General features: G+C 41.9%; 2 protein-coding genes across 6 annotated transcripts in view; both read left to right on the top strand.

Annotated features, from left to right (window-relative positions):
- The window catches only part of Pms1 (PMS1 homolog 1, mismatch repair system component), an 81687-nt gene extending 79967 nt beyond the window's left edge, over positions 1-1720 (top strand). The window contains exon 13 of the mRNA XM_005084487.4: positions 1391-1720. Within this exon, the coding sequence (XP_005084544.1) occupies positions 1391-1555 (165 nt within the window). The 3' untranslated portion in view covers positions 1556-1720. The remainder of the gene's footprint in view (positions 1-1390) is intronic.
- Positions 1721-3126: 1406 nt separating this feature from the next.
- LOC121142646 overlaps positions 3127-17408 on the top strand; it is a 36522-nt gene continuing 22240 nt past the window's right edge. For 4 of the 5 annotated variants that reach the window (XM_040752776.1, XM_040752778.1, XM_040752780.1 and 1 more), the window contains exons 1-5: positions 3127-3218; positions 6766-6841; positions 10197-10246; positions 10918-11000; positions 13815-13872. In XM_040752776.1, coding sequence (XP_040608710.1) covers positions 3171-3218; positions 6766-6841; positions 10197-10246; positions 10918-11000; positions 13815-13872 — 315 coding nt within the window. In that variant the 5' untranslated portion in view covers positions 3127-3170. The remainder of the gene's footprint in view (positions 3219-6765; positions 6842-10196; positions 10247-10917; positions 11001-13814; positions 13873-17408) is intronic. The other variant, XM_040752777.1, reaches the window with a different exon arrangement.

Here is a 17408-nt window from a genome sequence, read left to right as displayed (position 1 = left end):
TTTGGTACCTCACTATGCAGCCCAGACTGGTCTCAAACCCATACCAGTTTTCCTGTCTCAACCTCCCAAGTACTTTGGATTACAAATGTACAGGTGAATGAGAAGGTGCATGTGTTGAAAGGAGAGATGTTGTCTGCTGCAAGTGAAGGACTAGGGAGACTTGAGTGTTTCAGTACTGTAATAGATCTGGAACCAAGAAAATAGCTACAATAAAAGAAAGGACAGTCTGTGCAGAATAGCACAATCCCCAGGTGTCACCAAGGGCTCTTAAGACCTGACATTTGTATTGGGTCAGACCACAACAGTTGCATGACTCCAGTATTGTCTGATAGAATTTACCCTACACTAAGGATTAACAAGTTGGATAGGGTCAGAGACTAAGGATCAGTGATAGACACCGAACACACTGTACTCCAGAAACTCACTTAAGTCGACCCTAGTGTTGGATTCTGAGTACCTCATTCACTACTCAGCCTCGGGGAGGGAAAGAGGTTCCAGGGAGGCTTGTGAGTCTGAGAGTAAGAGAGGCTAAAGGTGAAAGGGAAGGAAAGACAGATTATGGTGGAATGGTTAGAAGGACAATGGACTTGTAGCCAAAGAGAATAATGCTGCAATGCAGCAACTCTGAGGTGCAGGATTTTTTTTTAATACTAAAAGAACTAGCCTAGTTTATGATTCTTATTCCCTAAGCCCTTCTTTTTCCTGTATCAGAAACAGCATTCCTGTGCCAAACCTGAGGACATCCCCTTTGATTCGGACAGGCCTCATAACCAGTCTGCCAACCACCTATAAGGCAGATACCATAGCAGCTCTTGTCACCGAAGCCACAGCTCTCACCAGCATCACAGTGATTGTTAGCCTCAAACACCATTTCCCATGGCATGCGAAACGCTTGCCAGGCTCTGTGTAATCCGTTGTTCCTTTCCTGTGTATCCAAATAAACTCCAGCCCTCCAGTCCTGGAGGGTGACCGGGTCCCTGCTCAACTTCTGTCTTGTCTGCTCCTCTCTGTGCCACACCCAAACAGAACATCCCATTCTCCGAAATGCATTACTTTGCTCATGGCATTTGCATGCTACTTGAAAAGCCTAAATGTCATCTCTCTGAGTAAGGTTTCCTGTTTACCCAGTCACTGCTATTGTTAAGTTAGTTGTGTGTATGCTGTTTATTCAGTTTTTTGTCTCATCGGTTTTTCGTTTCTCTGCATTAAAATATAAATCCCATGAGAAAAATCTTGTGTCCAGTTGCCTACTACTGTATCTCCAGAATTTACAGCATTGTTGGTTCCTAATAAGTAGTTTTAGGTGAATGAATATCAGTTTTTCTCTTGCCAGAATGTGTTTTTACTTTGGGGTCTATCATAATGAAATGTGTCACTTGTCTTCTCGCAGGGAGAAGCAGTCCGACTGGCAAGACAACTACCCATGTACTTACCAAGAGAGGACATCCGGGATCTTATCTGTAGAATGAAGCACCAGTTTGGGAATGACATTAAAGGGTGTGTTCACGGCCGCCCTTTTTTTCACCATTTAACCCATCTTCCAGAAACTTCATGATTAAACTTATAACAATTAGTTACTGTTGAAATTAATGTGGGTTTTAAACCATATTTTATTATCATCTATCAAAATGATTATTTTATAAATGAGGATTTACTGGATTATTTGTATACTGGAAATTTTTTAAATTGTAAAATATATAAATAAATAATATGCAGTGTTGATTTTGTCTTTGTATCCAGCATTCGAGGTAATAATAAGTTGTAGGCTGCACAGCAGAGGATGGGTGTGCTGATGGGTGCCTGACTTACAAGGTTACTGGTTACAGAGAATGTACAACTCAGCTGGCACATCGAAGGAGTTTTCAGTACAGTTTCAAAGTAGGCTGGAGAGGAAGGGACTGAGAACATGACAAGGCAGTGCTGCCTCTCCAATATGACAATATTTTAGCTTTAAGGTCAGATTTTGTCAGAGAATATACATGGGAAAATCAACATTTTTAACACAAAAAATAGGTTACAGTCTGTATTTTTTTTTTATTCACATGTATTCCTTTACAAACCAGGTCAGTATTCTGATACTTTACCAAAAATTAATGATTACATTTGGCATCTAATCTAAAGGTATGTTATAGTATGTGTGGTGTTTCCACACACCATCTACAGTTCTCATGAGTCATGTATAAACTCTTAATATTTGTGTTTACATACAAATTACAATACCTGTTGCTCAGTCTGTTTCCCCACCAAACTTACGTTTCCAATGACCCAAATACAGCTCTTTCCCATACCTTTCTAACTCACTTAGTAAATTTGGGGCATCGTGTGTGTGTGTGTGTGTGTGTGTGTGTGTGTGTGTGTGTGTGTGTGTGTGTGTATGTGTATGTGTGCAGGTCGGTATGGATTCACCTACATGCAGAGGAGGGTATCGGAGAGCAGTCTTCTGCAATATTACTTCCTGAATTGATGTCTGTCAACAGGGTATCTTACTGAACCTTGATCTCATTGGTCTTTCTGCCAGACTGTCTGGCCATTGCTGCCAACCCAGCTTTTCTTTCCATGTTGTGTGTTGAGGCAGGGATGCTGGGGGTCTGAACTTACATTCTCGTTCCTTGCACACCCTAGAGTCATCGTCCAAGCCGAGTTAATGCTTTTTAATTGGACAAACTGAGGGGTGACAGCTCACCAAAAACCAGGAGGAAGGTGTATCATACATGCACACCAGCCCTAAACAAAACGTGGATTCCTTTCTCAAGAAGTCAGATTGGTCCTACCATAGTGGAGTCAGAGAAACGCGTTTTTGTATTAGTTCATTTGAGCATCAGTTTAGGATTGCACATACAGTCAACACTAATTCCGAGACGAAGCGTTCCTAACAGATAACATGAAAAGGGGTCTAAAGCGGCCTTACGGGTGTGCAATAGGGGCGCCACTGTGGCGAATGCTTCTTTCAGCAATGAACTCGGCGTGTCCAGGACATTTTTCTGACTTTGGAGCAGCAGGGAGGTGAACTAACTGCCTGCTTTTCTCATGGATTTCTTAGGATCATCCAAGTTTCGTTGTTCTGGGTTCTTGGCTCTGTTGGATGTTCCCTATCTTCCAAAAGCTACCCCCCATCCCTGCCCCCACTAGCCCTGCCTCAGTCCCATCAGCACCCGCGAGCCTTGGACAACATGGCTGGAGCAGGCAGCAACGGAGAGGCCCTGGCTCCCCGGATGGAGGTAACGGTTGCAGGCTGGGAGACTGGGAGCTAGGGAGGTAAGGACAGAGTGGAGAGATCCAGAGAGAAAGGCCCTAAAGTACTCATTCCTTATCTAGGCTTTTGTGTCCTCAGCTAGAGAAAGGGGAGCCTTTTAAATGTCATTTTACCAGAGCACCGTTGGTACCCAATGTGTTACTTATAGGGATGCCACTTCCGCTATGGTGTTGACACCCACACGCAGGCCTGTGGGTCCCTTTTGTACAAATACTTTGCCAGAGCAGAAGCCAGCAGTGGCGTAGAGACGTCTATAGCGTGTTTAGGTTATTTACATAATGAAAAGTGTTGGGTCCAAATTCAGATGGACAAATTGTTCTCCTAGATTATCTAGTTGTGGTTTTATATAAATTTTGTGGTTTCGGTTGCAGTTACTGGAACCCATACTTCTACAGCCTATATTTTTAAACTAAAAGCATAAACAATTTTTCCCTTTTTATTTCATCATTTTTTTTTTGCAAGATCCCTCCAGTCTCTTGAAATGTAGACAAGGGGAGTGAGAGACCTTAACTAAATTCAGGTTAGGGTTAACACATACAAAATAGGTTAACTCTTGACAGTTCCAACTGCAAAGGAAAATGCTGGTGAGACAAACTGCTGCCTAACTTACCCCGATATTAAAACAAGAGGGGGTTCAGTGTAGAGCATTCACCCAGCATGCACAAATAATCAAGACAAGACTGGATCCCCGGCATGCCCATCCCCTCCAACAAAAGGAATTAGATACCCAAGGAAAGAGCATTCATGGAGTCAAGGATTTGAGATGCTATCTAGCCACGTACACATGAGATGGAAGCAGATGGTTGTTAAGAGACTTGAGTACAGACTCCATTTGTCCTGATGATCTTATCATTAGTGAAGCAAAGAAAGGTGTTAACAGAAAATACTCACTTTTACTGCAGAGCCAAATGAAAATACTTGAGATTGTCAACAATTTTCTACATGCATTACCATGAAAAATCAAAAGTTAGCTTTAAACTGGGCCTGGGCTACCAGACCTGTAACCCCAGTTATTCAATAGGAGGAGGCACAAAGGTTGGAAACCCAAGGCCTGGCTGGATACAAAGCAAGTTCAAGGCCAGTCTGGGCAAATTAGCAAGATCCTTGTCTCAAAAGTTTAAAACAGAGGAAGGAGGGGTGCAGCTATGGATACAGCTCAGAGCATGTCAGACCCTGGATTTGGTTCCCACTACACTGCTAGTGTGTGTGTGTATACTGCAAACTCTTCACTGTGTTCAGAAATGCTAACAAGCCAACAGCTCACTGTGAACTCTTACACCACCGCTTTTTGGTTTCTCTGTTTAATTGATTTGGGGTCACAGGTTTTTACTGTAACTTTAAAATCTTGTATTGGTACTCATCAAAATTGGGCTTCATGTGATGGGCTTTTAAAAATAAATCACTAGGCATCATATTCAGAGTTCCAAATGAGGCTAGGGGGATAGGCGAATGGGATAAGACCAAAACTTAATTTATAACAACTTGCCTGATGGGAATGCTGCCTGTGGGGAAGTGCTGTCTCATTCTGTGACACAGACACCCTTAGGATCTCAAGTCAATTTATTTAACCCTTTGTCTTAGTTTTTGATACACTGTGTCGCATCCATTTTTTTTGTTTGTTTGTTTTGTTTTTATGAGACAGGGTTTCTCTGTATTGTTTCAGAGGCTATCGGTCCAGTCCGGCCTCGAACTCACAGAGATCCTCCTGCCTCTGCCTCCTGAGTGCTGGGATTAAAGGCGTGCGCCACCACTGCCCGGCTCGCATCCATTTCTTTAAACCTGTAATTTAAAAAAAATTTTGTTGTTGTTGTTGTTGAACCATTGAAGTACACTGTCTAGGATGGTCTCACTGCTGTGGTACACGGCCATCTGCTAAGTTCTGAAGTTCAGTTGTGAACCTGATTCCCAAGTCCAGGATCATTTCTAACAGTCTGTAACGTGATCCTCTCTACCTTGAACATTCATTGGGATCTGGAATTGTCTGTTTGTTTGTTTGTTTTGTCCAGCAAAATTTAACTGTATTATTAGTCATTCCTCTCTGAATTAGATCACCTTTTCACAAATTTTTAAATTACCAGAGGATCTAGATTTCCACTGTCCTCAAGTATGACTCAAAATCGTAGCAGATTCTCAGTTTTCGTTTGAATGACACCTGTGCCACACTCGATGTGCAATGAGAAGGCATACCTTACCTCCAGAGAGGTTGAATAATGGATGCTAGTGTTCTGGTGGAGTTATAGAGTGTGTTGTGCATGCACAGAGGGTGTCCACTGCAAAGAGATATATTGAAGAAATTATCTAACCTACACTTTTTTTTATTAATTAATTTTTTTGTTTTGCACACCGACCACAGTTCCCCTCCCTCCTCTCCTCCTGTCTCCCATCCTGCCTCCCATCTACCCTCCTCCCTATCCATTCCTCCTGCATTGTCTCCATTCAGAAAAGGGCGGGTCTCCCATGGGCATGAACAAAGCATGGCTCATTAAGTTGAAGCAGGACTAAGCTCCTCCCCCTGGATTAAGGGTGGGCAAGTTATCCAGCGTGGGGAACAGGTTCCCAAAAGCCAACTAAGTGTGGAAGGGACAGGTCATGATCTCACTGCTAGGAGCCTCACAGTCAAACCAAGCTAAGCAACTGTCACACACATGCAGAGGGCCTTGGTGGATTCCATGTAGGCTCCGTAAATCCAGAGTCCATGAGCTCCCATGAGTTCAGGTCAGCTGTCTCTGTGATGGAACCAACTCTTAAGATTGATAGGAATCATGCAGAAGAAGAAAAGGGTTTAGGGGATAGGAACAAAAATGTATGCCAGTGTGTGGTGAGTGCAAGGAACGGTACAGACAGACACTGATGATCACCATCAGCAATGCCTCGATGAGAAACGGCCTCAGGCCTGGGAGGACTGAAGAAAGTTTGTTTCTACCGACTGTGAGAGGCCAACACAAACTTTAAACATGAAATGCTAAAGTGCAAAATAAGATTGAGGACACTTCACACAAATTATTAGGGAAGTTATGTTTGAAAATTTGGAGAGTTTGAGGGAATCAAACAAAAAGGGTTAAAGGCTCTGTGGAAACAAAATTCATATGAGAGTTGATGAGGCCTTCACCAACCTGCAGGGTTTTCCATTTTGGTTCTGAAAGTACTGTTGTAAGGTAAGTGGAGAAGCCTCTCCCCCACTCCCATTAACTTATGATGATAAGAGATCCCTAGAACAGTTAACCATCCTAAGGGAAGCCGCATCATACACCACACTTTAAAATATGTTTAATTTTAATCTGGGTTTATATTGGGTATTTTTTGGAAGCCAACCTAAACTTTGTAGCTGTTACTTAAATGCAATAGTTCTCTGATTATAAGATACTTAAATATCCAAATACAACTTTGTGGGTAGCATTTATATGGAGATGCTCAATACATAATAATGGGCAATTCAACTAATCATTAAAGCTAGACTTCCTTGATTTTTAAGAACTTTCTGTTAGATAACTTAATTGTGCTTTCTAATTTAGCTCATAGAGATGAAAGACAAGTTAAGAAACAGGCAAGAAATTGTGAATGGACTGAACATTTTTTTGGAAGAAAATGGTATGTTTGCTTCAGTGAATTTACATTTCTTTAAAACTTAAGAACATGTTATTTCTTAAAGAGCTGTTTCTTTTTTTTTTTTTTAACTTGCTTTCATTTCATCTACAGATACTGGTGAATTCCAGTTGGTTAAAAAAACACAAGCTGTGCTGCCAAAGGTGTATCTCAAGTCTTTCCCTAATATCAAGAGCAAATTTGTATTCCTACATAGAAATCATTTAACATTTGTAAGGTGTTTATGATCTACTTTAAAGTTCTTTTCACCTTTTCCTTGTGTTTCAATTTAATTTTCTTAGTCATATAAAAACTTGTAGATTATAGGTAGGACATTTTACCACATACCTAAAGATGATAAACTAGAGTTTTCTCCAGATGAACAGCTACCTTTTCCCTCCCTTCCTCCCTCCCTCCCTCTCTAACAAGGTCTCTTTGTGTAACACAGGCCCATTCACAATCCTGCTTCAGCACCCCAGGGACTAGGTGAGATTACCAACATGACCTGCTTACATTTTGAGTGGGGTATCAATACAATTAGATCAGACATCTTAATACTACTCTACATAGAATACATTTCTAGTCTCTTTCTAATGTGGAATATTTTGGTTATTCTTATTAAATTGCTTTGCATAAAGCAGGTAGCCAAAATGGATGTTTATCTCCTTAGCATGTATCTTTTGGTGGTAAGTTTACAACAAGGTATTTTTCTACTTTCTCAAGTAAAGTCTTGGAGCTCACTCAGCTCACTGAGTAGGTGCTGAAAACTTTATCAGTTGCACACCTGTTTCCTCTCAGATTCTATTCTCTAGTCTTCCTTTTGTTGTGTCCACATCTGACAATGACATTTTATTTATGTGATCCTGCTTCTACTTTTAGTTTTCCTTTTATGCTCTTTTGTTGTTGTTGTTTCCTTTGTTTGTTTTGTTGTTGTTTTTGAGACAGGGTTTCTCTGTGTAGCTTTGGAGCCTGTCCTGGAACTCACTCTGTAGACAAGGCTGGCCTTGAACTCACAGAAATCTGCCTGCCTCTGCCTCCCAAGTACTAAATTAAAGGTGTGCACCACCACTGCCTGCTTGTGCTCTCTTCTTCTTTTTGGTTGTGTTTGGTTGTTTGGTTGGTTGGTTTTGGTTTCTCAAGACAGGGTTTCTCTGTAGCTTTGAAGGCTGTCCTGGTACTAGCTCTTGTAGACCAGGCTGTCCTCGAACTCACAGAGATCCACCTGCCTCTGCCTCCCGAGTGCTGGGTTTAAAGGTGTGTACCACCATTGCCCAGCTTGTGCTATAATCTATCAGTATCATTATCACAAAAAATAACATTGTTAATTACATAATAGTTATTATGATCATACCTTGGAGATAGTATGTATAAAAATATAACATCATAAATATATAATACACAGTATATTACAATACATTAATATTTTATGGTTAAACAACCTTCTAATAGGAAATTTTTTAGTCTCTAAAACTTCCTCTCATACTTTATTCCAGGTATGATTAAGGGTGTGGCCCAGATGTAGAGTGTAACAAGTCTTTCTCTGTCCAGCCAGCTCTCAAATAATGACATAAAGACTTTTTTTTACAATTTTTATATTTATTTTTTACATTCCAATCCCATTTTCCCTCCCTCCTTTCATCTCGCTCCCTCCATTCCCTCCCCCACTTCCCTTCTGCTCCTTGGGAGGGTAAGGCCTCCCCTAGGAAGTCTAGTAAGTGACACAGGGACTTCTTATTAATTACCAATGTTTGCCTTAACTTAGACTTGTTTCTAACTAGGTCTTACAACTTAAAGTAACCCATTTCTATTAATCTCCATGCTACCACATGACTCATGGCTTTTACCTCTCCCCCTGCATGTCTTGCTTCCTCTGTGTCGGACTGGCTACTCCCCTTTTCTTTCCCAAGCTCTATCTGTCCAGAAGTCCGGCCTATACCTCCTACCTAGCTAGCTATTGGCCATTTAGCTTTTTTTTAAAAACCAATCACAGTGACATATCTTTATACAGTATAATAAAATATCTTGCAACAATAGAATGCTTACCTAGTATTTGTAAGGCTCTAGTTTGATCCTCAGCAGCAAGCATGATGATGATGATGATGAATTCAAATATCAACAAAATTTATACTTGTCCTATAATCCTTATTCATATTTTAAGAATTTAAAGACCATGTTTAGTCATCCTCTTGACCACGAATTGGCAATTGAAATTTAGAATAGAATATTTTGTTGTTGTTTTGTTTTTCAAGACAGGATTTCTCTATATTGTTTTGGAGGCTGTCCTGGAACTTGCTCTGTAGACCATGCTGGCCTTGAACTCACAGAGATCCGCCTGCCTCTGCCTCCCTAGTGCTGGGATTAAAGGCATGCGCCACCATGCCTGGCCAGACTAGAATGTTATTAGGTTAATAACAATTTGGTTAATATTAAGATATTTGAGTACTGAATTCTGGACAATTGAAAGAATAAAATGATTGAAAGAGAAACTTTGAAAGAAAAGGTAGCTTGAATACTATTTAAAAAAATATGCAGAGGGTTACAACTAGAGAACAAATAAAATGATGTCAAAACCGGTAACATAGTCAGTGATTGTATCATATGTCTTTAATCTTAGCACTTAAAGAGACAGGAGCAGGCAGTTTGAGGCTAGCCTGGTCAATACAGTGAGTTCCAGGACAGCCTTGGTTACTTAGAGAGGCTTTGTCTCAATAAACAAGCAAACAAAACAAAACAGTAATATATTTGGAAATACTCATATTCAATAGCAAAGGAAAGAAAAGATAACAAAATACAGAGAAAAGAAAAGTGAAAGTCTGGGTAGGGGGATGTGAGCTGTAGGAGAATCAAGAGTGGAGGGACCTACTTAGGGACAGATTGCCAGGATGGCATTTTCTAGGATTCCGTACTGGTTCATATCCTAGCCCTGGTGTCAGATACTCCTAACTGATCAAAATTCCCTGGTGCCTTCATTTTTTCCTTTAGCATTGCCATAATGTTTGTGTACTCACACAAGTGCTTCTCATTCATTGGGTGATTGAGTTAACAACACTAAGTTTGCAACTTACCATCTCTGTGTGACTTTACCTCTCAACTGACAGACACCCAACCCGAAGACAGTCGATAGATATGCATGTTTGTGGGACCCTCTGCTTCCTTTCTCCCCCAGTGCTTCTCTAGATCCTCATGCCCCTTAGGGAGACAGTCACGGGAAATCTTGGATCTCAAGCCAAGATTTTCCACTGCCTGAGCAGGGAAAGGACAGGCCAGAAGTGTGACCTGAATCAGAATGGGGTGGGGAGTCTGCTACAATTCCATTTCAGTACTTCAGTCATATCATGTTCATTATGTTCTCTCAACATAGAAGAAGACGCCTCTTTAGAAGAACTGGAAGAAGAGTCCGATGTTTTTGAGGTATAAACACATTTCTAAGCTGAGATTCTATTAAAGGTTTGAAGCATCTCTTATTTTCTCATCTGACACCTGCCAGTAGCATATGCTAATGACTTCACAGATGACACCGGCCCCATACCTGCCAGTAGCATGTTGATGACTTTAGGGATGACATTGGCTCCATTTAACAAGTATGTTAAGATTCTGTCATACTTTGATAAAAAGATGTGTGGAGTTTATTTAAATTTATCTTGATTCTGATGTTTGTCTGATGCAGAACATGTATGTGGTTTTCCTCCTTTGTGCTATTGTTTTTTCTTTCTGTTTGCACGTCATACTTTCTCCTGCATTCCAGATGGGTCTAGCTATTCCAGATGTTGTTATTTGTTCCCTTCTGACCTAGAGCTATACTTCCTTTTCCATTAATCTGGTTGACTAAGGTTAAGGGTTAAAGTAGAACAAGTCAGACAGATGTGATCTTTGTCAACACAAATGCTACTAAGATGCCTAAGGAGAAAATTTAGTGAGTGTGTAAGACATTTGAATTTTTAAAGGAATTGATTTATCGGCTCATGTCTAATGCCTGAGTTTTAGGCAAGTTGTGGTGTACTGTTGCTCTTTGCAAGAAGCTACTTCCTTCCCGGTGCCTCTGACTGATCCTCATTCACACTGTGTGTCTCTCTTCTCTGAAGGAGGAAGAAACAGAAGCTCTCAGTGAAGATGGGTCCAAAGAAGCACACGATAAGTCAGTGAGATGCATGCCATCCTACAAAATGTATAACTTTAATCAAATACACAGCAAATACAATAGGTCCTGGCATTCTAGAGTCAGTAATGGAGTCTGCTGCAAGACTCTGGGTCTCAGAGGTGGACAGCTTTTGGGTTCACTCTCAGCTTTATTCACTACTAGGTGTGCTAGAGGTAATATTTACTTCACAGTATGTAAAGACCACATGAGATGAAACACAGAGACTAGGAGAACACCCAGGACATGTGCAGTGACCGACAGTTCACATCTGTTCCCTCTGTACATCTCTTTTTCAAGGGAAGGTACGTTGAAAAGGCAAAGCATTTGTCTTACGATGCAGAATATGTCATTGTGCACCTAAGTGTAACACCAACTTACTTTTAGAAAAGTCACTCATGTAGTGTTTCAGGATCATATTCCACCTTCATAGTTAGATACAGGAACATGATGGTGCATTACAAACATGATGATGCATTACAGTTGACTTTAAGTCAGAAGGAGAAACCCATATGTGGTTACAAGTGTATGTATATTCTGAAAAATCAGCTTTGGAATAGGATATTTCAGTGTGCTTATCGTCAAGTAAAATAGAAAAAAACATTTTAAAGGTTCATTTCAGGCAATTTCAAACATTTAAGATTTTCTCTATCTTTTTCTTCTCATACATTTTCAAAACATAGTACCCCAGTTGTGGGTGACATACATTTCTAAAACAGACCTGAAGATTATCACTCCAACATTTACATGGGATGGATAATTTTTCTACATTTCATTTTGTAGGGCAAATACATACTTATCTAAAACTCATAAATAAATGAAAATAAAGAGGGAGAGAAGGAACTGATGCTTTTGGATAATTTGGGATAATGTGATAGCTAACATTCACAGACAGCTTACTGTTCACTAGCTAATTTGACACAGCAATGAGAATGTGAACAATCAGACATCCACACTTTCCCCCAGCTTCTCCCATCTCGTCTCTCATACACACTTTCTGTGTGCTTAATTTTCTATGTTGCCCACATTTTTCTACTGGCGCCTTTATTCAATGTAGGTATGTATGCCTTCAGTTCAAATGTACCTGTGAACATACAAGTACGATTATTGAAGAAGTGGGGGCCATCTTAGAATCTCCCAGATCACCAGTGCTTGCTTCCAAAGCACCTGCCACTTCCCCGTCTGAATTCTAATCTCTTCCACTCTCGATCCACTGAACACCTCCCTAACATAAATTCTTTTCTCCTAATCTGACCCACTTCTTGACCATATCCCATATTTCTGCCAAGGAAAGTCTAATCTGATTATTCTTGGTGATAATCCTTAATTGGAACAGAAAATTTCCTTATGTCTGTGAAGCTGGCTTCTGTGTGCATTTTTGGCCTCAGTTCCAATACGCTTTTTCTCCTGTACTTGAAGTTTAGCACACTAAATTGCTCTACTTTTCTGAAATAAGCCCCTTTCTTTCTTACGTCTCTCTCTAGAGTATGTTGTAGCTAGACAGAACTAGTAGTCTGGAGGCTGTTGAGGATGAATCCAGACATCCTGATCAGCTTTGAACACCACCTCCTCTTTCTCTCTGACAACAGTAGTAAGGGAAGCATTGGGCTTTGCAGGTCCTTAGAATTTAAAATAACCATCTGGGGCAGGGGGCGGGGATGGGGATAGGCTTTGAAGCCATTAAGGGAGAACTCCTGCTTCCTCCTCAGAGGAATGGGGTGTGAGTTCTACTTCTGGTCCCAGGTGGAGGCATGATGCCCTGGTCGGCTCTGAAGGTTAGACTCTGCACATACATAAACAGACAGCATTAATCGGACTACCGGATTATACAAAAAGAAAGGAGACATGAAGTTAGAAGAAGGCATTTTGCCGGGTACAGAGAGAATTGTAGGAGGGAAAGGAGGGTGGAGATAGTCGTATTTAGTTGTATACATGTATGAAATTTTCAAGAATAAAGAAAAATCGATAATAAAAGACTAGAACATTACATAGTATTGGCTCATTCCTGAAGAGTTAATTCAGCTGGGCATGCCAATCACCTGGTCAGGAGACAACCCCTCAGGAAAGCAGATTCACCTGAAAACGTGCTGACACTAGGAAGGCCCATCCCAGTAGTGACAGTAACCCTTCCCCAATGCCCATCCCAGCAGTGACAGTAACCCTTCCCCAATGCCCATCCCAGCAGTGACAGTAACCCTTCCCCAATGCCCATCCCAGCAGTGACAGTAACCCTTCCCCAATGCCCATCCCAGCAGTGACAGTTACCCTTCCCCAATGCCCATCCCAGCAGTGACAGTAACCCTTCCCCAATGCCCATCCCAGCAGTGACAGTTACCCTTCCCCAATGCCCATCCCAGCAGTGACAGTTACCCTTCCCCAATGCTCTCCACCATGTAGCTGCTGAGAGTCTGTCTGTCCCACGGTCCTGCCCAGCCTGCCCAGTTTCCTGAGTTCTTTTCCTTTCCTTCTTCATGTCTCTTTTCCTTTTGTGTTCTGACCAAAAGTCTCTGCTGCTTTTCCCTGGCACCCTGGGCTTCCTCATTACAATTGTGAAGCTCCCTACTCTCAGTCCAGCTTCTCGCCAACTAACAAGGTGCAGCTTTCATGAATCCAAACTCAAAATGCGCTTTCCCCTTTTCTCTCCTCCATCTTCCCTCCTGATGGTCTCCAAGATGTACAGTTTGCCTCCCTTGTTTTTATCTCAGATTTTAATAAAAATGTCCTTGTGCTCCCTAGTTTGTTCTCTTTTTATGATGTCATTTGCTTATAATACTTAAAATAGTAATCTTAATTATTACTATTCTAAATGTCATCTGAATTAATGCTACTTTCCATTTTTTATAGTGTAAGAACATCTCATAAAGTGTCCCTCAGGAGTATCACATCAATGACAGATGAAGAGGTTAGAATTAATTTAATTAAGTAATGTAATGTGTCAAACTTCAGGAATTTGGTAACAAAACACCATGTGTTTTTAATCACTATTTTAAAGTTCTATAAGACTTAGCTATTGATGTATGAGTTTTCATGGTTTCCTCACTTTCATGTGTGTATGTATTTCTAAGTGTTTTCTGTGTCGCAATGGGAACAGCCTCTGCCCCTCTACCTCTCTCTCTCTCTCTCTCTCTCTCTCTCTCTCTCTGTATATATATATACATATATATGTATGTATATGTATGTATACACACAAATGTTACAAGTGATGTCACTTAGCACTCACTGATTGGCACGCATGTGCATCTGCTGGCAAGTCTTCTGAACGCCATTTTTGTCTAGTTCAGACATACACAAAATACAAGGCAGCTGTGCTCAATGCACAGGTGTAGTCAGTATTTCTATGCTCTCCTTGAACCCAAGGATAGCCTGTCCTCACATGTGAGATCATCAGAACTGCAGAGCCTTGGGACCAGGCCCTCTCACTACCATGGTGCTGAATCCTGACCTACATTTGCACAAATCTGTGTCTTGCAACTAGTTCTTTGAAAAGAAAAGACATATGTATATCTAAATTGCCCCCTCTCCTTCCTATTTTACTTTACTGCCTGCCCTGTGAGCTAACAGCAATTCTACAACTGATTTATATCCTTCTTGCCTATGTGTTTCCTGACGTTTTGATGCTCACAGCAGGTCAAGTAAGATTCACTAGCCACAGATCTTATTTACAATTCTGGTGATTGAACTCAGGTCTTGCGCATGCTAGTGAAGCATTCTGCCACCAAACTATACCTCCACCCTTATCTATATTGTTATTAGGTAGATTCACACATGTGTGCGTGCACGCGCGAGCACACACACACACACACACACCATTCACAAACTTTGTATAAATATAAATATATAAATATACTATTTTTCTGCAACTCTTTTCATTGATTGATGGTTTGCAGGTATATTCGTGTTTTGAGGTTTAATAAAGACATCCTGAGTTGACAGGCTGGCCACATCCTATGATTAGACAGCTTGCCTACTAGCGTACCTTGGCTTTGACCATCACTGAAGCAGAAAAAAAAAAAACACATAGAAGTCCTTTACATCAGTGTCACTGAGATTTACTCCTTATCCTCATAGTTTTGCTGACTTTTCAGTTTGTTAGAGAACCTAGACCGTGGAGGTGACCATGTTCAGGTTCCACAGTAGAGACAGTGTCATTAGTGGGAAATATCACAAAGCCCAGTGCTTTTGTAAAGACAGGAAATAAGCAGTGGTCACCAGGAAAGGTGACTGTGGGGAGCCGCCCCCACATTCTCCGTTACAAGATGGCGCCGACATCCGTTGTCAGTTGGAGTAAACAACCTTGGTGCGCACGTGCCTGCTACTTTTCTATCCCTTACTCTCTGCCTCTCCCGTGGCGTCATATGGGCTGACGAGCAGGAGCCAGTCAGGAGATGACACGTCCGAGGCGGGGACTGCTGAGCTATATAAGGGTTGGGCTTTTCGCTCCCCGGGTCTCCACTCTGTAAGCTTATGCTCTCCCTCTCAAGATGCATTAAAGCTTTACTGCAGAAGGATCCGAGTGTTCTGCGTCGTTCTTGCTGGCGAGACGGTAGCGCGGGACATCTCTTGAGAGATAGATGATCAGCTTCTTAGAGGGAGACCCCAAGCTAAGAAACCCAGCCCCTTATATAAGCCTAGGAGCTCCGAGTGAGACGTGTAGAGCCGGGATTGGTGGTTTGCACATCACCCCAGATGACGCCACGGGAGAGGCACAGCTTAAACGGTTAACTCCAACTGACAGCAGATGTCAGCGCCATCTTCTAACGGTTAACTCCAACTGACAGCAGATGTCGGCGCCATCTTGTAACGGAGAATGTGGGGGCGGCTCCCCACAGGTGACAGTATGTTAAGTCAGTGTGGCCCTGTGTAGTCGGTCCAGAATAGCACTATGTCCAGGGAGCAGCACCGTAACTCCAACACTGTCACTTTGAAGAAGTGAACTAATGTGGAATTTCTTTGTGTATGCTTCTATAATCAAACATGTCCCATTTTATGCTGTATATAACTAGTTCTCAGTTGTCCTCATGACATTTACTAACACAGAGACCATTCCTTCCACATTTCCCAACCTATTGCATCGCACTGTGTGTCTATCTCACAGATGCATTGCTTCTGGTTATGGTTTTTATTGTTAAATATGTGCACTGCTGCTGAGTGCTGACTTGTGCGTGTTAAAATCCATTTTAACAGCTTATTGGAGTTTTTAAAATCCAAGGTGATCAAATTAACCATCATGCTATTCTAACTTAATAGACTACAGTACAAACAAAACATCATGTGCTCTGAAAGACTAGAATGTTCATGGAACTATATTCATTGGGCTATTTGCTGTACTAGAATAGTGTGTAGCCAAATCCACAAATCCCTGAGATATGCCTATGGTTTTTAACTACCCACAGCTATAACCATGGGTACTCCTGTCAGCTAAGCCCTGATTTAGTGGCAGAGGTACCCATGTACGTGAAAGAAAGCCACAATGACTCCATACAATATCATAGATTGAGTTTTAGAATGAATAGGGACTATGCTCCCCAGAGAGGGTGAGGCCCTCCATGGGGCATCTCCAAAGTCTGTCATATCATCCAGGGCAGGGCCTAGGGCCTCCCCCATGTGTCCAGGCTGAGAGAGCAACCCTCCATGTGGAATGGGCTACCAAAATCCATATGTATGTCAGGGATAAATACTGATCTTCTACTGAGGTCCCAGAGATTGCTGAGGCCTCCTCCCTGACACCCACATTCAGGGCATCTGGATCAGCCCATGATGGACTCTCAGTCATCAGTCTGGGGTCCATGAGCTCCCCCTTGTTCAGGTCAGCTGTTTCTGTGGGTTTCACCTGCCTGGTCATGACCCCTTTGCTCATCACTCCTCCCTCTCTACAACTGGTTTCCAGGAGTTCAATTCAGTATTTAGCTATGGGTGTCTGCTTCTGCTTCCATCAGCCACTGGATGAGGGCTCTAGGATGGCATACAAGGTAGTCATCAATCTCATTATCAGGGAAGGACATGTAAGGTAACCTCACCATTATGCTTAGATTGACAGTCGGTGTCATTCTTGTAGATCTCTGAAAATCTTCCTAGTGCCAGATCTCTTCTCAAACCTATAGTGATTCCCTCTATTATGGTATCTCTCATCCTGCTCTCCTCTATTCTTCCCCTTACTCAACCTTCCTCCTCCCCCATATCATCCTCTCCTCTCCTCTTCTCCCCCTCTCTTTCTCCCAGCTTCCTCTCCCTTCCCCTCCCCGCCATGTTCCCAATCCCCTCAGGAGATCATGTCCCATTCCCCTTCTCCAGAGTACCATGAATATCTCTCTTCGTGTCCTCCCTGTTTCCCAGACTCTCTGGTGGTGGGATTGTAGGCTGGCACTCCCCTGATCATGTCTAAAATCCATATATGAGTGAATAAATACCATGTTTGTCTTTTTGTGACTGAGTTGCCAC

Source organism: Mesocricetus auratus, unplaced genomic scaffold (assembly GCF_017639785.1).
Source record: "Mesocricetus auratus isolate SY011 unplaced genomic scaffold, BCM_Maur_2.0 Super-Scaffold_100010, whole genome shotgun sequence".
NCBI lineage: Eukaryota > Metazoa > Chordata > Mammalia > Rodentia > Cricetidae > Mesocricetus > Mesocricetus auratus.
Note: the sequence above shows the minus strand (reverse complement) of the source record. Positions and strands in the feature narration are given on the sequence as shown.